Source organism: Poeciliopsis prolifica, unplaced genomic scaffold, assembly GCF_027474105.1.
Source record: "Poeciliopsis prolifica strain line A6 unplaced genomic scaffold, Auburn_PproV2 SCAFFOLD002, whole genome shotgun sequence".
Taxonomy (NCBI): domain Eukaryota; kingdom Metazoa; phylum Chordata; class Actinopteri; order Cyprinodontiformes; family Poeciliidae; genus Poeciliopsis; species Poeciliopsis prolifica.
In genome coordinates, this window is record NW_026562377.1 from 17,062,055 (window position 1) to 17,083,927 (window position 21,873).

At 40.4% G+C, this 21,873-nt stretch overlaps 3 protein-coding genes across 4 annotated transcripts; all 3 read right to left on the minus strand.

Annotated features, from left to right (window-relative positions):
* Positions 1-1,322: 1,322 nt before the first annotated feature.
* On the minus strand, positions 1,323-3,256 carry LOC129374450 (transmembrane protein 275-like). The gene is made up of 2 exons (XM_055052888.1): positions 3,169-3,256; positions 1,323-2,899 (listed from the first exon to the last, which is right to left on the minus strand). The coding sequence occupies exon 2, from the start codon at positions 2,865-2,867 to the stop codon at positions 2,259-2,261; it is 609 nt and encodes a 202-aa protein (XP_054908863.1). The 5' UTR covers positions 2,868-2,899; positions 3,169-3,256; the 3' UTR covers positions 1,323-2,258.
* Positions 3,257-3,709: 453 nt separating this feature from the next.
* On the minus strand, positions 3,710-10,952 carry mknk1 (MAPK interacting serine/threonine kinase 1). Its single transcript, XM_055052661.1, has 14 exons — positions 10,812-10,952; positions 10,233-10,295; positions 9,707-9,809; positions 9,493-9,591; positions 9,311-9,408; positions 9,135-9,214; positions 8,968-9,041; positions 8,350-8,454; positions 8,211-8,266; positions 8,019-8,114; positions 7,740-7,934; positions 6,324-6,488; positions 6,188-6,231; positions 3,710-5,965 (listed from the first exon to the last, which is right to left on the minus strand). Exons 2-14 carry the CDS (start codon positions 10,284-10,286, stop codon positions 5,746-5,748), a joined length of 1,389 nt encoding a protein of 462 aa, XP_054908636.1. The 5' UTR covers positions 10,287-10,295; positions 10,812-10,952; the 3' UTR covers positions 3,710-5,745.
* Positions 10,953-12,017: 1,065 nt separating this feature from the next.
* On the minus strand, positions 12,018-18,085 carry mob3c (MOB kinase activator 3C). Of its 2 annotated transcripts, none has more exons than XM_055052864.1 (4): positions 17,735-18,085; positions 14,433-15,008; positions 13,521-13,723; positions 12,018-12,367 (listed from the first exon to the last, which is right to left on the minus strand). In XM_055052864.1, the coding sequence occupies exons 2-4, from the start codon at positions 14,848-14,850 to the stop codon at positions 12,338-12,340; spliced, it is 651 nt and encodes a 216-aa protein (XP_054908839.1). In that variant the 5' UTR covers positions 14,851-15,008; positions 17,735-18,085; the 3' UTR covers positions 12,018-12,337. The 2 variants fall into 2 exon arrangements, with proteins under 2 accessions (XP_054908839.1, XP_054908849.1); XM_055052874.1 differs by lacking the exon at positions 17,735-18,085 and adding an exon at positions 17,036-17,293.
* Positions 18,086-21,873: the final 3,788 nt, after the last annotated feature.

Sequence of the window (21,873 nt, forward strand, 5' to 3'; positions counted from 1 at the left end):
AGTTTCTCTAGATCTGGCTGAGACATTAGTCCTCTAATCCTGGAGATGTTCTTCAGGTGATAGAAGGCCGATTTTGTTACTGTCTTTATGTGGCTCTGGATGTTCAAGTCCGAGTCCATCACTACTTTTATGTAAAATGTATAAAAATGTAAGCAGTGTATACTTTTTCTTTTTCCCTTTCCCCTCTGGATACTGAGTGCACCTTATCGAGTACAGCGAGCCGGAAGGAGGAAAAGAACCTTGAACAACCAAGCCTTGAATGTTGATCCATTCAAGGATCAACATTTTTTTTCCCATTTCAGAGGTTTTTTTCAAATTTCAGAGCCCCTTTAGCACACACTTTTAGCCACTGAGAGTTCAGTCATCACCTTGTTATCTCTTTCATTTACTGACCATCAAACTGGTCAGACCTATAAGTGCCAGAGAATCTGTGGAGTATTGCAAAGAGGAAGACGATAAAACACCAAAACCAGCAATGCAGGTGAGTTGAAGGCTGCTATTAAAGCAACCTCAGCTCCCATTACACTTTAGCAGTCAGAGGCCGATCATATATAATGCACAGTATATGGAGACATATTGCAGAAGGCCTCACGTTTCTGGGTTGAACATCTATTTATTGGTCTTATTCCTGAACTGAGCTACTGAAATAAATGAACATTTCCTGATATCCAAATTTCCTGAGATTGCACCAAGAAGTTTGGTTTCAAAGTTAACTGGATAACTAAGCACAGCTAAGACCAATTCAGAACTGACTAAATCCCATTGTGCTGCCTTTCAGAGCAGCATGACCTCATCTCCCGGGTTGTCAAGACATGTCATCCTCCTCATGCAAACACTGCGAGGCTTATTCCTGAGTCGCAGGATTAAGAGATCCCTGGCTGTGGCCACTTATACACCTCGATTCACACACACACGCAAAAAGACTCCAGTAACAGCAGGCAGCAGCTTTCGCTGTCCAAAGGGATCACAGAGTTTGGTCTTGTGTGTTTGGGGACAGCATGTGTATAATGATGAGTAAACATGGCGCTCTGGTTGTTGCCCGTAGCTGTCGGCCTGATGCCAAGTGATGGCCAATATGCTAAGAGGGAACTGTTTGCACTGTTGCTGCCTGTGTTTTTTTTTTTTCAGATAAATGAATTTATCCTCACAACCTGCACACTTTTTTTATGTACCCTGACATGTTTTTTTTTTTTTTATGGCTTCATGTTTGTAATAACCACAGACGACGGCAGAGATCGCAAGCTGACACAGAAGATGCCCTCTTTATTTACATTTCACATGACATATAAAATGGAAACAAATGTTAGTTTTTTTACACATTTTGAGTTGCTGCCGCCCTATGCAACGGCTGATGTGAACTTTGAGAGAATCAAACTCCGAGTTGTTATATAATGTTTATGAGAAACTGTCAGTGAGGCTCACGGAGCAACCTTTTTCCCAATGGGGCTCAGCTGGACGCACATTATCCTCCATCCTCACATCTAGAGCAGCGACAACAAACAGTGCTCAACCTCTTGGGCACAAATAAGAAACAATCTGCATGTGCTAGGTTGTGTTTTTAATTTCACCAAAAAAACAAAAAAAACAAAGGGCAAGTTTCTCTTTCTGTTGGAGGAAGGACAGCACCTATCCTGGAGAACAGCAATAAACACATAACAATATCCTGTTACGCAATCGAGAAATCACAGGAGCTGCATGACACGTTGTTGCATGCAGCACGGCGGCCTTGAAGAGAAACACACAACAGCACAACCAGAAAAGGTAAAATAAGAAGACAAAACAAACATCGCCATTTCAGGAAAACAAAGACAAGAAAAAAAACCCACAGATGGACAGTAAAATTGAGCTGTTTTCTGTTTATTTGCTTTTACTGGCAATCAGAAAGCTAATGGCTAAAAAATAAAAGTTTTTCACAGATTCAATAAATGTCTAAAGTCTTAATGACTCCCACTATTTTTAGTCAATAAATCTGAGGAAGGTTAGGAGCAAATGCATCGATGCAGAAATGGTGCCACCCCTTCATGTTCAAAATTGTTACAAAGGAAGCAGAACAAATTGTTTCCAGAATCAGAATTGGTCAACATTTAGAAATGAGAGCTCAAATATCGTGGGACAGGCCAGGGAGGACCCAATTGGTCCATCTCTGATCTAGTGTATCTCTAACAGTCACTTTTTCCGGTTTTTCCTTCGAGGTCCATCAGATGCACTCGTCCTGTGGGGGGATAAACAGTCGTCCAGTCACGCAGAGCCGGTTCGTGTTATGTGGAGAAGGACGTCTTCTGATCAGGCAGCAGCTGTGTGGAAGTGCCCTCCTTGTTTTCAGAGGTCAGACTCGTTTCATCCCCGTCAGCACCCGTGTCGCTCTTCTCAGAGCTCTGCGGCTCCTTGGTCTCGTTCTGACAGGCGGCCGGAGCCGAGCCGTCACCCTGGTTCGACGTGGACTTGTGAGAGGAGCTGAGGGAGTTTGTGGGGCTGAGCTGGACGGCCGTCGTGTCCTGCAGGGTGTGCTCGCTCATCTCCATCTCGAAGGCGACCGTCCCCATCCGCATCAGCCCCCACTTCTCCCCTCCCTGGGTCTTCCGAGCCATGTGGGATGAGGGTCTCCTGCTGACCACGCAGCAGGCCGTGAAGAAAGCCAGGGCCAACAGCAAGAGGAGGGGCCCGATGATGATGGGAGGGTTGGCCGCCAAGCTGAAGGTGCCAAAGGCGAAAGCTCCGACCAGGGTGATGTTGATGCCGGCCAGCATGATGCACAGGCCGCAGGCGCAGCACAGAGCCGGGGAGGGCAGGTTCTGGTACCGCAGGCTGCGTCGATCTGGGATGTTGCTGGGAGCGGGTGGTCTTGATTTCTCATCGGGTAACGCCATGTCTTAACAGGATCGGACGAAGCACTTCATCACTGCACACAGAGAGTTTTGTGGAAGAAAGTTTTAGTGTCTTCAAAGTAGCATGAAAGACCGTCATGTATGATCAAATTGTCTTCAGTCAGAGGCTTCTACAGAGTAGCTGTGATACGGACCGTTGCAGGAGATTCTCCCTCCCCACCACCATCATAATCTACAACAATTTGAAGAAACATTTTATTTCAGGACAAATGAAGGATTTTTGATTTGAGGCACACAGATCTCCACAGGCAGAACTGAGAGAATCACAGAAACCATTGCTTACCGTTTATTGGACCCGTCGTCCTGCTGGGCGCCTGGCCGCGCTCCGTCTCTGCATCCTGTTGCACAGCAGCTGCGGGATGAATGTCGTCTCTCCCTCCAGCAGGTGAACAGCAGAGAGCAGCTGCGCTGCTCGCTTATCACCGCTAGGAGCGCTAAGGAGTCCTTTCAAACGAACTGTCAAATCATCCTCATCCAAATATCCTTTGAATGAGGATATTTGGATGACTTTGGCAAAATAGGAATCGGGAAGTTGCTGTTACTTCTTAAACCATTAAACATAATTACTGAAAGGTTTTTATTTGAGGCTATTGCACAAGTAAAACTCACTGCATAAATAAACAAAATACTTCTTCTTAGATGTCATATAAATCATAACAACAAACTATTTCAGAGGAAGCCTCTTTTTTTTTTTCCCACCAAGCAATTATTTTCTACATCCTTCCCTTTTCCTTTGGCCTTCAGCTCGTACAAAAGAACCTTTGAAAATAAAAACTACTGACATCCCCTGAGTCAGAGCTAGTATATTAAGACATAACAAGAGGTGATGTTTCAACATCTTTTTTATTGAGAACACAGCATCCCAGTGGAAATCTGCTCCATGCACAAGAGCAGCTTTGCTCATCAGGTCCTATATCAAAGCTCCGCAGGGCTCCTTAATTGCGCACCCATTACTGCATCTCATTTGATGCCATTACTACCAGGCATGAGGGGAGCGGAGGGGCTCTTTTTATGATTCATAAAGACAAGAGCGAGGGTTTTAACATGGCAAGTAATTGTTTCCTGATGTTGTCTCAGAGCAAATCTCTCTTAATTCCTGCTTGACAATGAAAGCTCTCAGTTGCTGAAGAGATGGGGTGACCATGGCAACAGCGCGAGGGCGGTTCTGTTCGAGGGCGGTTCTGTTCGAGGGCGGTTCTGTTCGAGGGCGGTTCTGTTCGAGGGCGGCACGTTCTCTTAAAAGGGTTAAAAGAAGTTCAGGTGGATCCCGCGGAACCGAACATGAACCGAGAACAAAACGAAGTCGAAACGTCTTTAGCTTCATGTGGCAAACGTCAGCTTGCTCGATCCCTTTTTCTTCCATGTTCACATTTCCAGATACAAAACTAAACAAAACACACTTACAAAAATAAAATCCCTTAAATGACTTTAGGCTGATTTCTTACTATCAAATGTAACATGAAAATAAATCCCTTTGACTTTCACAGCTACCTACAACTTAAAAAGCAAGAATCACAGCTCAAGTCTACAAAAAGAAGAAGAAAAAAACCCCACTCCAAATATACTAAACAACTGAGACCAGCAAAAAATTAAACAATATTTGTTGTAGTGTTTTTAGAGCAAAGCAAAACCTATCTGGAGGATTGAAATAAAATAATAATAATAATGCTCTGCATACATTATATTCTCCTCGTACCACGGAAGCCAATTCAGACAACTTCAAAGAAATGGAGTCATAGCCAAGCATTTCAATGCTAAAATTGTAGATTGTAAATATATTACTGAAAATTTTTCATTCAAATTATGAGATTTGAAGTCACAACTCTCGATTAAGGTTTATAAAATAAGTTATAATCCACATTAAAAGCGTTATGAGGTGGATAACCATAATTTTGACTTGTATTACACTTACTGTTTAAAAACATGTTGCTGTTGCAAAACAAAGGAAAAATGGAATGAAATACAATAAAATGGTTTATCTCAAAAATATGTTACCATTTATAAATGTATATTTAATTGACTTGACTTTAAATATACATTGTATTTCATGTTTATTATAACCTCATCGTTATAAATGGTGACTATAAGTTTATTTTTCTTTCAAGTGGCACAAATGGGCTTCTCTAGCATTCAGTAAAACTAAGTTCATTTTAAAGTACAGCAGTGCTACAGGTAGGTTGTGTTGCAGTGAAAAGATCCTTCATTGTAGCACCTGAATTTCACACTCACGCAATTATACATAATGACGTTTACTGGTAAGATCAATAAAAGGTCTAGTTTTTTCCAAGAATCATCCACTTCTATCTTTCAAATATAAACACAAACATTCAATCACATCCGCATATGGGCTTTAAGAAGCACATATCATCCCTTTTCAGAAGCTTAATAATAAAATCAAAATACTGGAAAATTCACAGCTAAAAAATAAATGTAAAAAAATGGAGAGAGACAGAAATAAAATCAGAAAAAAACAATTATTTTTGCGCAAGGCCAATAAACAGCTGCACCTCTAAAACTCTGTTTTGGTAATGATATGTCCTTGAATTATCTGCTGGCAACAACAGAGGTTTTGTTGTTGGCTTTTTGGTTGAGAATTACCAATAAATACATCTGTAAAGCTTAAGAAATACTTTTTTGTAAAAGCAAAAAGCGATCTCGAGAGTTTAAAACCTAGGCAGCTTAAAAAGTGTCGGATGTAAAGTTAGTCAACTCTGATGCCATGCGAGTGCTCCAATAAGACTCCCTGTGCAAACAAAGAAACAAAACAAACAAACGCAAAATAAAAAAAAATAATAAAAAGAGCCAGGAGAAACTGATATCGCTTAGTGAAGACAGCCAGGAGGGAAGTTGTGCTGGTGGCTCAGGCTGCCAGGTCATCAGAAACAGGGGAGAAGTCCCTGCTGCGCAGAGCGTTGGACTGGGCCCGTCTGCGGGCCAGCCGGGAGTTGGAAGGAGGGGACAGCCTCATGGAGCAGACGATGGACGCAGAGTCCTCCTGCTGCTCGTCGTGCTGGGAGAGCTGCCGGTTGAAGGCGATGGCTTCTGCTGCAAACTGGGTCAGGTCCTTGGTGCTGCTGTTCCTAAAAGGACGAGATTCGTTTTTAAACCACCGATGCTGTCTGCACGACACACAACACGCTAATTTCTTGAGGTGGTTGACCACCACCTCAACACTCTTAAAATAAAAATAAAAAAGGTCCCCTTCAACTCAAAAATCATTTACTTCTTCTCCCTTCCGCTGGCTAAAATGTGTCTGTTTTGTTTCAAAGCATCGTAAAGGCATAAAAACTCATAAATCAAACCTCTGTAGGACACGAGGAGTTGGAAGACCTCTCTCTGGTGCATTCTGTGCATATATATGAAAAAGGAATAAAACAGTTTACTTACAGGATTAAATCAAACAAATCCCAAACCTGAACATAAGTAAATAATACCGACCCCCTGTAACCAAGGATGCTGCAGGACCTGAGCAGCGCTGAGGCGCAGAGTGGAGTCCCGAACCAGCAGCTTTGATATCAGATCCTTGGCTCCGTCTGTGATGTGAGCCCAGTCCTTGTCTGGAAACTCGTACTTCCCCTCCTGGATGCTCTCAAACAGGAAACTCTGAGGAAAACAGTAGGACGTAATCTTTCTTCCTTCCAAACATATATGTGGTCACATTTTAATAGACATTTTAAAAGACATAAATAAATATGAAGGCCAAAGTTGCTTGTTCAGTTTCAGAACAGTATGTAAACACAAATACATTTGATTGTTTTGGGTTTTTTTAAATTTTCAGAAGTGACTAATGTACAAAAGGTATTTCTTGATTTAACTTTCTTAAACAGTGAAACCCTATATCTTCATGGTGAGCAAGTAAAACTTTTTTAAACATATCGCTGTTTAAGGTGGTGCTCCACAAGAGCAAAAAAAGAGACCACTGAACTCTAGAACTGTCCAAAGGAAGATAGTATTAGAGTTGGGAGCCGCTCAACAGAACGCTGCATATTTAGTTTTTATCTTAGTATGGAAAACTATCAACAGGCCCCCGACAGGGACATAAGGCTGTAGAAATCCTCTGATGTAAGCTCTCCAAGTCAGAAAAAGAAACTTTAAACCTGTGTCTCTTTTATCCCAGACATGCATTTTTTTCTGGTGTAAAGATAATAGTTTCAGTTCCGTCTTCATCCGACTTCGGCAGAGATACATGCATTCGTAGGTTTGCTGTCAAACTCTTTATTTTAGGTCTTTTTCCTCCCACTTCATAGTTAATGACTGTCGGTCCAGCCCATAAAGTCCTAATGAAATGCAGAGGAATCTGTGGCTACAATATGACAAAAGTGAAAATGCTCTAGGGTTGGATTAACCCAACCCTAGAGCTGTAAGATGCATTAATGAGGTGCATTTGCATAAATGAACTTGAAATACTCCCTGTTGAACATTTACAGGAATTTAATGGCGGTATAATAGAATCAGCAGCATTCAGCTTCTATCCACCACAAACTGCAAAACAACTGAAACACTGAGTTCCCTTAAACCTAGATTATAAACCACCAACAGTTTATTACCCTCATCAAAATGCAATATTTTGTATGGTGTTTTCTTTAAAACTTTGCAATTTTGTGTTTTTATTACATAATGCACCTTAAACTGCCTTGCTGCTGAAATGTGCTATACAGATAAAATTCATCTATCAACACTAAACCTGCTATTTGCTATTTCTCTGGTCCATTACCTATTTGACACATGTAAAGATTTATGTAAGCATTACTTTATTTTACTTGTATGGTGCTGGAACTGTAAAGTTTCATCAATGCATGTAATAATGTGTTTTTGGCAGGCTTTATAAGCACAGAAACTAATTTGAGAGCATACCTGGCACGCTCTGCACGCTTCCCCCCGGTCCCACCCGCAGTCGGTGCCACAATGGCCTGTGAAGGGGGGGCTTCCACTCAGCAGGATGTAGAGGATGACCCCGAGGCTCCACAGATCACAGCGCTTGTCGTAGAAGGAGGCCTCGTCGGTGAACGCCTCCACCACTTCTGGAGCCATGTACTCGGCGGAGCCGCACTGAGAGAGCGAGACGTCACCGTGTTAAAAAGCCACATCCAAGTCGTAAATCGGAGTTTGGAGCGAAATGTTATGAGCCTGTACCGGCGTGGTGAGCTCTGGCGTCGTTATGGGAGTACAGGCGCTGCTGAGCTTTACTCCACTTCCCAGATCAAAGTCGCAGATTTTTACTGGTGACACCTGAGAGAAAACAGAAAGGGGAAGGACATTTATTACAGCCATAACAAATATGTACGGGGATAACTGTCTCCCTTAAAGCTTAATAACGTCACTTACCCGGTCAGTGTACTCACACAGGATGTTTTCCAGCTTGAGGTCCCTATGAGCAATTCCTGAGAAATAAAAAAACACAGTCCAAAACAAATCTTTTTCATGTCAAGACTTGAACATATAAACTGTTCAGAAATAAATGTACCCTTTGTGTGGAGAAAGTCTAAAGCTTGCGCAATGTCCCGGACTACCTTGCTGGCCTCCAATTCATTAAAGTGCTTTCGGTTCTGGATGTGTGTAAGAATGGAGCCTGCGGGAAGAGACGAGGGTTACAGGGCCTTGCAAAAGATTTCAGGGAATGAGGAATTTTTCTGCCATAATCCAAGAGCACACATTTTCAGTCTGAAAGCAGGAGCTCATATCTTTTGTTCTCAAAACTTTAATACTATTGCTAACATTTTCACTTTGAAAGCAGGACTTTATGCCTTTCTTCTCAAAACTTGAAATGCTTGTTCTCAAAACTTCTACCTCGAAAGTTGAAAGTGTTGTACAGACTCAAAATCTGTGCTCTTGTGTTATGGCAGAATAATTCCTTCATATTCACATTCCATTTCATTTTTGGCATTTTGAAAAGAAATTCAGTTTACTAAACTTTTTTATGCTAGTTCAACACATAAAATCCCAAGAAAATGAATTAGATTTCATTGTATTAATTAGAAAAAGCACATGAATACTTATGAATACTTTTGGAAATACAGAGAAACAGATATAAAAAAAACATGTCAGATGTGTGCAGACTGCACTGTTGGTATTTCATACTTGCCTCCACACAGCTTTTCAAACACCAAGTAAAAGTACGAGCTGTCTTCAAAAAACTGGATCAGCTCCAAGATGTTCCTTAACAGAGACATTCAGAGCTGTTTAGAATCAGTTTCATTTATGTTTGAGTGTGTTTTTAACAGAAATTATGTGCAGATTGCATGAACCCACTTGTTTCCTTGACACTGATAGAGAGTCTCCACCTCTCGAAATACTCTACTCCGGCTGTGCCCTGCGGCCTTTTCTACGATCTGCCCAAGACGACACACAAGACGCTGTTTAGTGGTTTGTATAAAAACACGCAGTTGTGCTTATCTGACAAAAAAATAAAAAAAAGAATTACTCACTTTCACAGCAAACTCCTGTCCATTTTGCAGGCTCACACATCCTTGAACTTTAGCATATGCCCCCTGACCAAGCACCTCATCTGTCAGTTTGTACAGATCTATGCGAGAGAAAGCAAAGGCATTGATGCTACTGTTGCTCGTTGTCAAGCAATGAGGACGACACTGTCAAAGAACTTCATTACCATTAAAGGTGCCTGTGAAGCTGTCTGTTGCTCTGGTCCGTTTCTTCTTTCTCCTTTTGGAAAAATCTGGGATGTTCACCGGCTGACTTTTCTCAATCTCTGCAGCAGAGCAGAGAAATTACATGTGCAGATTCAGAGTTAACATTTGCTGGAATGTGCTACCATTCAAATGAGCTCGCGTACAGCTGCTACAACCATTACAAGTGGTGCATACCTGCTGTACCCTGCGAGGGGGGCTGCGGTTCTTCCGTGATGTTCCCATTGTTCTGGATTCTCGCACAGGTTTGCCCTACTTGGCCCACAGCCAGGGGGTTACCCTGTGACACAGAGAAGCAGGCCGAACAGCAAGGGGAGGGGGAAAGGGGAAAAAGCGAGAGCAGCCAGAGAAATCAGGTGGTGGTCCAGCAGAAAATGCAAGAATAACAACGAATAATATACCCACTCAGGCTTGGTTGTTCAATTTTGCGAAATCTTGTTCTTACAATTTCCTTTATAAGAAGTCTAAATAAAGTCATAGTTGTATTTCTGTCATTAGAAACCCATCTCAACCCTGGTTACAAATGCAAATCTTCACCCAACCGCTTAGAGTGAATGACTCATGAATTATGGTCGAGCTTCTGTTTTTATTTCATCAGATAAGGCCAGGCAGAGTGAGAACTTCTTCCAGTCAGTGCACCATCCTGAAACGCGTTTCAGGAAGTGAAACCAGGGAGATCGTAAGAGACAGGAGCAGACCAAACCTGGTGAGGATGCTGGATGGTTTGCAGCTCCGACATCACGCCGTGCCTCACCATATCTGCCAACTAAAAGATCACAAACGGAGTTAGTGAGCAATTCAGTGCAAGAAGCCGTGACAGTAAGTCACACAAGTACATAATTATGTAGCTTCTGCAGAAATGCACGTCTGAATTTGTCAAATATTTTTAGTTTGGGTGCATTCAGTCCAAAGCGGATCAGCAACAGATTGCACAGTAAATAATTGCTTTACACTCATTGATTTTAGTTGTATACGAAGTAAACATAAGGTAATTTTTTTTTATAAAATGCGGTTGTTGCTAAGTCATCAACAACCTGATTACTTACTCGACCAAAAGAATGGAATTAGCAGCTCTGTTCGTGAATAAAACATACTTTGTTTTTATGTTTTTTTTATCTCTCCCTGCCAGCCACTTAGCCCTCTGTGGCTAACTTTAGCTAACCAGCTAGGCTAACTTCTTCCATAGATTCATTTCCTAGTTGACTGTTGACGCTGAGGTTGTCGCGAGACAGCTCCAATAGTTAGGTAAACTACAATAATAATAAAACAAAAACACTCCAACCTGGACTCCAGAGCAGCCAAATCCTTCCTGTCAAAGCCTCCGCCGCCAGCTGATGTAAGCTCCCATTGCTAACTGAGGTCAGTCAGGCAGCCAATGACGCACCGGGCGGGAAAACACATCAACAGCCCGTCGGCCCGTCCCTTTCGGTTTCTCCGTGTTTCTATTGGTGGAGACGTGACGTGACTCTACGTGACTGGCTCCGCGCCTCAATCCACGTAGAGGGGGATTTTTGGTGCGTGACGAAAGACGTTTTTTCGCGCAGCCTCACGCCCCTTTCAGAGGGCTGGCGAGTCAGCACAAAGAGCTTGGACGATTCAAACCGTGTCACTGTCAACCATCACTGTTTTATCATGTTGTGTGTGACACTGAATAATGTCCAATGTGAATTTTGACTACGGAGGACTAAAAGTACCACAGTTCGCCAAATAAAGAAAAAGCCGATTATAAAATCAGTTAACAGGATTTTACAGGAGTCCCCCCCACTTTGGTTTCTGGGCTTTGGTGTCTCCCCTCAGGATGTAGACTTTGCTGTCTCGGATGTAGGATACAAAGGAGACCATCCATATCCTCAACTTTATAAATGAATGTTCTTGTGTTCTTATATGTAAATAGGATTTGCTGTTTTTCTAATGTAAGCATAAAATATGTAGAGTACACTTTTATATGAGCTGTTTCTAGTTCGATTACCCACTCGAACCACTTTGAAACCAATAATCTTGAAAAATATGGATATGCTTTATATTTTCAAATCCCCAGTATGTCACACAAGATCACACTGAACCAGGTTCTGCTGGAAATTTCTTCCTGTTAAAGGGTAGTTTTCCTTTCCACTGTCGCTACATGCATGGCCACCACAAGGGATTGCTGCAAAGTCAAAATTTGATGAATTGAGATTGATTGCATTGTTTGATAACTAAGACCAATTTAGAATATACGTAGCCTGCTTTTCTTTTTTTTTGTAATTTTAAAAAGAGTATTAGTTGTGAATTGCCACTATACACAAACAAAATCAAATCAAAACAACATTTAGACTTTTTTGTTTATGACCCTTTACTTTTATGTTCTAGGTTTTAATCAAATTTAATCTTTTTTTGACAGATCCAGCTATTTTCTAACTTAAGGGTTTTTGTTTGCGATTGGTGTGCAATATTTGAAGCTGTGCTTTTACCATGCTTTTATTTTGCAACAATCAAAAAGACGATCAGAGACGTTTAATAAAAACATTTATGACCAAAAAAGTTCATATGTCAAGAACAACACATAAAAACACAAACTTGAAGAAAACCCACTTAAAATGCAAGGACAAAAAGAAGTGGCGTTTTGTCAAAGGTGGACACAGAAGTATAAAGATATAGCACCACAAAACGTGCACTGTCTCTGAAGATACAGCGTCTCTTTGCAAGGGAGAGTGGAAGGCAAGTGAAATCCATGAAACTGTCTAACGTTTCGAACGTTTTGCAGATGGTATTCTCTCTGGGGGCTCAGATAACGTCATAGTGTGAACTCCTTTGTCCATGTGCTTCTCGTCAAGTACATATCTTCTCTGTCATCTCCCTCTGCAAAGCGAAACGAGGAGCGAGTTAACACAATAAATATTCAGTATTTCCAAAGAGGTCCGTTGTGATAAACGGAAATTAGAGTTTCAAAATGAAACTGATATTTGGATGTGAGAATTTCTGCTTTTGTTCCTCCAAGACCAATAATGAGGAAGTTTAAAAAAAAAAAGTAATAAAACAAAAACTGGATTTCTTTTCTCGGCTAATGTTGAAATAATTGTCTCATCTTCATTTTTATTTCTTCGCAGAAAGAGCCCCATAGCTCAGGCTTCATAAGAAGAATAATTGAAACCTTTCGCTGGCACAGAGAACGCTGTTCTCCATCTGCTCTGATGAGATAGAGCTCTCTGCTGGAAAAATGCTACAAATTACAGATTCTTTTCTCATTACATGACTGCAAAGACTTGGCGTGTTGTTTTAGGCCAACTGCTTCAAAGCAGTTAAAATCTCCGTTGGAGATGGAAAGTTGAGGTCAAGAAATGTAACATTCATCCATTTGCCATCAATAGCTGGACGGAAAATTGCCATGGAGAAAATCCAGTTGATGTCTTAAAGTGCTTTATATTTTGTCACACTGTAGCCCCTCCAGCCCTTTTTATTTTGTCAAGCAGCTCTGATGAATTGGACATAATGGAAGTGTGTTGAAGTCTGGATTTTTTGGCCCAGAATCAAGCTCCATTCATCCTCCCATTAACTCTGACCAGATTTCTGGTCTCTCTTCTCTCTTTCTGGGGAGAAATATTCCTGCATCATAAGTCTGCCACCATCATTTTCACACTTGTAATGGTTTGTGCAGTGTTAGCTGCACTGAAACATATTTTACATGTCGTTCTAAACAAAAATACAATTTTGGATATCATGACCAGAGCACCTCCTTCCACATACTTGATGTATAAACTGAAAATAATGTGTAATTTCTCTTCTGTAACATAATGATGTAGTAGTTTCTATTGGTCAAGCACTTAAAATCCCTCTAAAATTGTCAAGAGACACTCAACAGGTATAAATACTTTTACAAGCCATTGTTTGTCTTGTCTATGGTGAGAAGGGAATAGGTTTTCTTTTGTCTTTGTACCAACCTTGCAGACAGAAATGGTCGGTATCCTCTGCTTGACGGACAGTTAACAGAGTAGTGTGGATGTTAAAAACTCACCAGAGGCTCCAATTCAGAGTTATCAATGAGACTGAACTCTGAGATGAAGTAGTAGTAGTGTTTGTAGCAGGTGTTGATGTGGGCCTCAGCGCCCATGCTGCAGATGCTGTCAAAGTGATGGATGTAAACATGCACAAACACCCTGAAGAGACGGCTCAGGATCTTCTTGCACACCTGCTGGAAGTTCTTGGGAAATGGTACACCTAAAGGAAAGAATCAAGAAATAAATAATGTACGATTCTTATGTCGACATTGTGTTTTGACCAAGTAGGGCTTTGACTGCAAAAAAAAAGTCATCTGAAAACTGCTGTGTTTCATTCTATTATATATAAAGTCAAGACAATAAAACATTCTGAAAGAAGTCAATTCACTGAGGTACGCATCTGTATTATGTGATTATTTTCCATCCTATGATAAAAACAACAACAGCTCAAGAGGAAACATCGTATTAGAAGTACTTTAAGTGCAATAACCAAATGGTACGTAAAGGTTTTGCTAGTCGTACACAATAGTATAATTGTTGTGCATGTTAGCCCGTACATTTTTATAAATTCATTCTGGAAAGTGATGGAAAAGCTATCAAATTGTGGTTCTTCAAGAGTCTTTCAGAGGATAATTTTGATCTGAGAGCTACCTACTGAACTACCCCTCATTTATGCAAGCACTTCTCACTTCTCATTAAATAAACGATTATGCTTGTCATTAAAAAGTATTGCCACCGTTATCTACTCTCTGCTAAATACCAATATCACCTTCTAATTAACCTCATCTTGAACTCAATCTTCCGGTTGGAAAGCATAATGAGGTTGCATAGCAGGTTGTCAGCCAAACACATCACTGCACAAAACGCCTGGTGCTCTCTCAGACGATGCACTCAGTGACACCTTTTGTTTGCAAAGTTCGCACACACACCTACTCTGGTGGGGAAAATGTCCTCATTGTTGATTAGAGACTCTATCCAGTCCATCAGCAGGTTCATGTACTTGATGGCGGGCAGCTTGGTGGGCTTCTTGTAGTCCTCACCATCCTGCCATCTGTACTCGTACTTCAGGCCCCCGGACATGATGGGGCACGTGCGCTCGCTGCAGTACTCGCTGACGGTGCCATAGATCAGGTTGATCCTGTTGAAGAAATCCACCACGTGAACCGCGATCCAGTCGTTGAGGTTCTCCCCCTCAGGCAGCTGTACCACCTTCCTCAGGTCCAGGCCTGACTTGAGTGAGGCCTGGGCCTTCTTGTAGAGTTCGAAGCGCTGTGTGCCGGGCTCAAAGCGCTTCCTCGGCCTGAATGTTTTGGCTTTGCTGAACACTTGTCCAAGACACAGCGCCATTGGCTTCCCCCGAGATAAGGGGAGATTAGGGTCTCCACAATGAAGAATAAGTTTAAGTTTGACAAAGCTGAGCTTCCTGAGTGAATGAGAGGGAAGAGCCTGGTTCAGGTTACCACGGGTCTGTGCCTGTCATGTGAAGATTTCCAGCTGAAATCTTTCTGTAAAGAGCAACAACAGATGTGTTAGACATGTCTCTTTCCTGTCAATCTACTTGTTTCGTCAGTGTCAGTCCAACATTGTGAAGGAACCAACACAAAATCCTACTAGTCGAACATGCAAATGGGTTTAATTAAGAATAAATAAAAAATGTTTTGCTTCATCAGCTGGGATCAAATCTTCCTAAATATTCGTACTGCATGAACTTTTTTAGGGATTTTATGTGATAGACCTCGAAGTGGACCCGGTAGGCCTGCATAGTCGTGATCTGAAAATCAAGCATGTTTTTTGGTTGTTGTTTTTTATCTTGAAATCCAAACTCACTGAATAAGTGTTTAAAAACAAAAAAAAAAAAAAAACATTTTCCTTCTCTGGCACAACCAAAACTAAACATCTTCAGTAGTGACATGGCAGCTGGTCCTAGTTGATGGGAAGATTAATTGAGCTAAATAAAGAGCAAAACTGGAAAGAAAGCTGTTGGTGGCCTCAAAAAGGTGGCGTTCTCCTACCAGCAGAACAATGTAAAATATGTAAATGGAGCTCAAACGAGCTGAGAATGAGCTTTGGCCCAGTCAAAGTCCAGAATTAAATTCAATTTAAAATACATAAGGGGCTCTAATTATTCTGAGATACGGAAAGTTTGTAAAGAGAAAAGAGTAAAATGTATGTCTAGACAACAACCTGGTGAACAGCAGATGAAAAGGCACAGCAAGATTGGATCTGCGTGAATATGTGGTTTCAATTTCTCACACATTCTTCAAGATCCACAAGACACACCAAGGCGAGTTTCACTGATACCCCTCCAGCTTCAGCACACAACATGTATGCTGCTGAAGCACTGATATTTTGTCAAATGTGTAGTTTTCAACAGTATAGTAAACACAGCATAAAAGCAGAGAGGAACAACCATTATTAAGGTCACACTTTTGGAGGAAGAGGAAATACTGACTGACAAGCAGCAACATTTCATTTTATTTTCCATGATGATGGAAAAAAGAAGAACGAAAGGCAGCAGTGGGACACAGTTACTGCATCGTACCAGGACCAAGCAGGGAGAGTTAAGTTTTTTTACTCTGACTGCATGTGCTTCTTGGGACAATTCCTCCTCTAAACTATCCACCTTGCTCTCTGGCTGAAAAAAGGACTTCTGGACATTAAGTAATTGGGGCTGTTTTTCACGTCAACAAACACAAGCACAAAATTCTGACCATCATTCATCAGAGGGACAAAACGTTCGTAGGGGGGTTGTGACAAGAAGGGGCGGACAACATGAACAAAATGATACAAAATGACTCGACAACACAGAAACCTGACGCAGTTGACTAAAGTAAGTTAAACACAAAGGCAATCCACACTCTTTAGATTTTTATTTGAGAAGGTTTTTTTTGTTGTTGTTTTTTTTTTAACTCAGTTTTCTTTCCACTTCCCAGTGAAACACTACATTTCCAGACCTTTTCCTGACCAAACTGTTGCTCATGATAATTTGAAAGTAAACCGTGTAACAATAAACACACATAACCTCTGAAGATAAGTTGTGCCTTTATTAGCGCCTTTGAGGCCTTGCGAGCAAAATGACCTTTTCAGTTTGCTTTAAAAATAACAACAATTTGTTGGAACAAGAGTCAGGCCACTCTACTCAAGCCTAATTGAGAAAATAAATGCCACACAGTCACCGTCTACAGATTAAATGTCCTCAGTGAACTGATCTCATTGGTGAGATGAAGCATCATGACAGAGACCCCTAAATCTTTTGGTAAATAAAACTAAACAGGAAAAAGCAGATTGAAAAAAAAATTACTTTGAGAAGAGATTGAAGTTTGTTCAATAAGGCATGAGTGATGTTTTTGGGGTCATGAAGAGTTTCTCAAAGTGAGTTGTTTTAATCATTCCATCGTGTTTATTTGAGAAGCCGCCCTTTAATTTTGAGCTGTGAACGCACATGGAGTCACAACAAGTTTGAGGTTGCAATACGACACTACTGTATATCCGCGTTTGTGTCCCGAGTCCCATTTTTAACTGCAGATCTTACCATTTCCTGTTGCTTTTTTCCTTCCTGAAGCCACCATGCCTTCTAAAAAGCAGGAACTTCACTATCATTTGACTCCACATCACAAACGAAGCTGTGGGAACTTTTGTACATTTGTGCACCAAAGAGTTTTGTTCGAATGGGTCCTAGCAATAAAATCATAGTTTCAGATGAAAAGGCAAAAAGAAGCACGCAGACTAGTTCTCAGTAAAAAAAAAAAAAGCAGCATTCACACTGGGATTGCTCTCAGTTCACCAGAGTGGAAGAGTGAATACGTGGTCATGGGACAGCAGCTGATGTGCCAATAAAAGAAAAAAAGGGGAGGCACATTTCCAGAGTTTCGTTTGACGAGTATGGGAGACCTTTCTTCAGCCAGAAGCAAAACACACACTAAACTAGTTTCAAAACCCATCAACAACTGGGAACATGACAGCCAAAATGATGACAAAGTGACGTTAATTTTGTTCGCTCTGCAAGTCTCAACAACCTCAGGCTAAAACAGGTCTAATCCTGCTCCGGGAATAACAGACACTTCATGCATGCTTTTCTGATCTTAACAGTTTGTCTCTGACACACCAGAGTGGTAGACGTGCACAGAGAAGAGAAAAAGCAACTCCTACAGAACAGATAGGATAACAAATAAATAAAAAAAAGAAGAAGAATGCACGATTAAGTGAATGGATGAAACCCTCAGCACTGTACCTGACTGAAATCCCTCGGCGGAGAGGCTGGGATGTGGTGGAAAGTTGCTCAGAGAGGATTATGCTCCCTGTGGAAGTCAGAGCCAGCTGTTCCCTCTCTGGCTGCTCTCAATCCTGCCTCTCTGATGGTCAACCGGCAGTCCGAGTGGAGCTCTGACTTTGCTCGGCAGCACAGACGACACAGAAAAGCATAGAGAAAAACTGTTTGGTTTTTCTTCCTGTGAATGATGTCACATCCTGACTTTGTCTGCTGGCCTCTGCTGTATACGAATGTATGTCCACATGTGGGTGTGTTTGTAGAGAACCTATAAATTTAAATAGAAGAAGGCTTCCCAAAGCATGACTCTGCCCTCTTTCTTTTCTTCTTCTTTTTTTCCCTTTTGTCATTCAGTAAGACGAGTAGCCAGCCCACTTACTTCACCCAAGCCCAGCCCTCTGGTAAAAGTCCTAAGAAAACAACCCCTTCTCATGAACCACATGTTAGACAGAGGCAGAGATCCCAAAAGCATTTCTGGATGCCTGGGAGTCTGGTTGTCTTTTTTTTTTTAAGTCTCAATACTATACCATTAAAATTCTTTGCGTTGTCGAAATGCTTGAGCTAAATTTACAATGCTCAGAAAAAGGGCAGCTCATTACATCTTAATGTGATAAACATGCTTTGAATCGTGATTGGGCCACCCTTAGGAGGTAACTATTCTTATGGTAGTTGACCCTCCCTTTTGTCTTGGAGTGAATGGGTGTCACTGAAGTATGGGTGTCTGTTTCTAGAATGAAACCCAACCTGGCAAAAGAAAAGCTGAGTATGGACTCGTTGTTAACGGGTGCCCTCTTGTGTGGGAGGAATACGAGTGTGAACATATGTGTGGGCTATGAGATAAGTTAACATCTGGAGTTTCAGTGAGTTGTTTGTAAAAGGTATATATTATCTTAACAAGCCTGATTGGCTCAACCGGCTGAAGAGGAAGTCAACAAGCCAGAGAAACAGAGAAAACTTTCTTTGAGTCTGGTTCTGCTGGTGGTTTATTTATCTTAGAAGCACATTTTTTTCTTAAATAGCTTTGTAGAATGGTAATTATTTTATCCAAACTGGACACGCTGATTATTTTATGCTAATTTAACTGCTGCCTAAAGACTTATGTGAAGGTGGGTTTATTTTGCTTTATTGCATGGATTGTTATTCTTTTTATTATTGCCCTTTTGTGAGCCTCTCCTCTCCCCTGCTCGTTAATTACTAATGAGACGCTTTTAAGCACTTTAATTAACTTTAACGCGTGGGTTCAATTTATTTTAACGAGACTGTTAGAGGTGCCAAATATTATGCCATCACTAATTTATTAAAAAAATAACCTGGCATTGTTCCCACTGTACAAAGTTTGGATTTTTCCTAAATTATTGATGTGCAATGGTACCACTGCTGTTTTCTTTATATCTATATGTGATTTCATCTGTACAGATAATTTGAACAAATTGGCCATGTCTGTATTTTCAAGCTGTGGATGCACAGGACTGTCAGAATCAGTCATGTGTTGTAGTAACCATAAATATACACTAGATGTCACTAGATTCAATGTGACGGATCTGCACCATGAGAGATGAGGAAGTTACAAATAAAGAATTGCAATTGACATGTTTAATGTATTTGAGCTTTGGAAAGAAATCATTTGTTCACTTTTAGGAACATTTCTTAAGATTCAATTTCTAGATTACCTCAAAATGTAGTAAGGGAGTCAAGACAGTACACTGTAAATACATTAAATAAAGGTCCAAAGCTGAAATATAAGAGTTTTGTAAATATCTAAATTTTGATGCTGTAAAATCTATGGATCAAAGCATGTGTTTTATTTAGTCAATTGTAGTTTCAATATTTAGGTCAAGGTTCTGAAACTTGTATAAGATATGTCAATTCATATCTTATACAACTGATCTTGATAACTTTGGGTAAAAATGATCAAGGACAGGCAAATTTTTAAACAAAGCTATAATAACTAATGAAAGTTTATAATTTCTTTCTCTTTTTTTTTCATGGAACAATGTCACTAAATTTCCACCAGAGAATAACCCTTAGAGGGAAAAAAGACAATGTACTTCTTTTACTCAAAACCAACATGAATTAGTGAATTTTTAAAAATAAAAACAAATTCTCAATAATTCTAAGTCGTCCTTTTTCAAAAGTTAATGTAACATCAGCAACTGAATTTGTTTTATTTAGCTGGACTGACAGCAAACATGTCTGTTTGGATTAAGTTTTCACATCATTGGTTGAAGGGTATAGATAATTTGTAGATTTAAAAAAATGACTACATTCACTTGAATAATACCAGCGAGTGAGTTCATGTTGTGCAAATTTTTTTATTTATTTTGATCTCAAAGCCTTAGACTTTTTTAAGCTTCATATCATATCATGTTACTCCCTCATCAAAAACATTGAGTGTTGCTTTGATTCGTTTTAGAAACTCTGTGTGATTGGAGGAATGTGTCTTGTAGTATAAACACACCAAATGATCAACAGGAAATATTTAATTTATTTAATTTATTCCAAGAAACTGATGATTTCTAATGTGTTTGACTGATGTTAAGCTAACATAAAACCTTTTTTAAATGCCTTTAAAATTCTAATACTACCAACAGAAGAAGAAAATGGCATATAAAAACAGATACATGCGTGAATATAATACAAAGAACAGTCAGGGCCTGAATATACAACAAGGTTCCAGCGCAGCTTTTTAATGATGAATGGTGTGGATGAATCACAGAGATAAACATGCGTATTAATCCACCTTGCCCTATGCCCTAGTTTTCCTCTCAGTGTCACTGTCGTCCTTAAACAATGTGTCAGAGGAGGAAATGCTACTAGCCTGGCCTTTTTATCGAATTATTGTGTTTGCCTGTCACTCAGCTCTTAGCTTCATCATAGTTATTTGAAAACATTCTTGTCATTATTGTTGCAAACCTGGCACAAAGCCCCTTAATTGAGTGCAGCTTAACTTGCAAGGCAACCTCTGTGTAAACACTCAGATAAGTTACACATCAGCTTCTGGAGTCTGGGAAGAAAGAAAGAAGATTCTGTCACGTTCACAAACATTTCTCGTACATTTCCTTTACAAGACAATTTGTGCTTTTCTTTTTGTGAGTGTGTGTTAAAATATGTCTGATAACCTGATGATTAATTGTGTGTGAGAAAGGTGACCTCTGGAAACAGAGGAAAAATCATTTGACTGCTTTATAGCTGAATGACAAAGCATCACAGCTCTACGGCAGGTTCACTGACCTGCTTCGGGTCGTTAAACGGACCGTCGTGACGGCCAATCAGCCAATCACAGAATCTAAATATCTGCCCACTTACCTCATTTAAAACCTCAACACACATCATGTCTCTATCTTAAGATATGAAGTTTGTTAGGGTTAGGGTTAAATGACTTAAATGACTTCACGCCAAACATAAGGATTGGTTTACGGCTTTGCGGAAAGCAGTCGTCACTGCCGCTGGGTGACACATTCTGGAGCAAGTTTTTTTATCTTATCTTGGTATCATAAGTGTCGAATGAAAACTCCACTCCGTAAAGACGTAGCTCTTCTATTCCACAGTGTAGGAAGATAAACACTGCTCAATCAGTTCATCTGATCTCAGTGATACTTTACCCATTAAGTATTCTCTTATTGGATAAAATGTCATCAAGGTACTAGAACTCCCCCCAAACATTTCAGTTTGAGTCCTATGTTTTGAAGTTAATGTTAGTGACTTGATTTTCACATTTTCCACCGCTATTTCCATCATTTTAAAATATTGAGAAATTAAAAGATTACTGTAAACTTATTTACGCCACTGGCATGAACAATGTTGAGCTGAACCTCCAGAGGATGATAGTAGGAAATGGGATTTATTTGCGTTGTTATTATTAAATGTCAAATTTCTTCATTCATGTAAGTTTAAAAATACACATTTTGATTGTACCTAAAATTACATTTTGCACACCAACGTTGAAGACCTTGGATGGTTGTTGAAGAGATAGGGGCGTGTCCGGGAGGAAACCCACGACCTTATCCAACTCTCAAGGAACTCTCACCAACTAATACTTCAGACCAAATAGTATTTCCAAGCAGGAATGGACATGGCTGTCAATGTCCAGTTTTAAATTCACA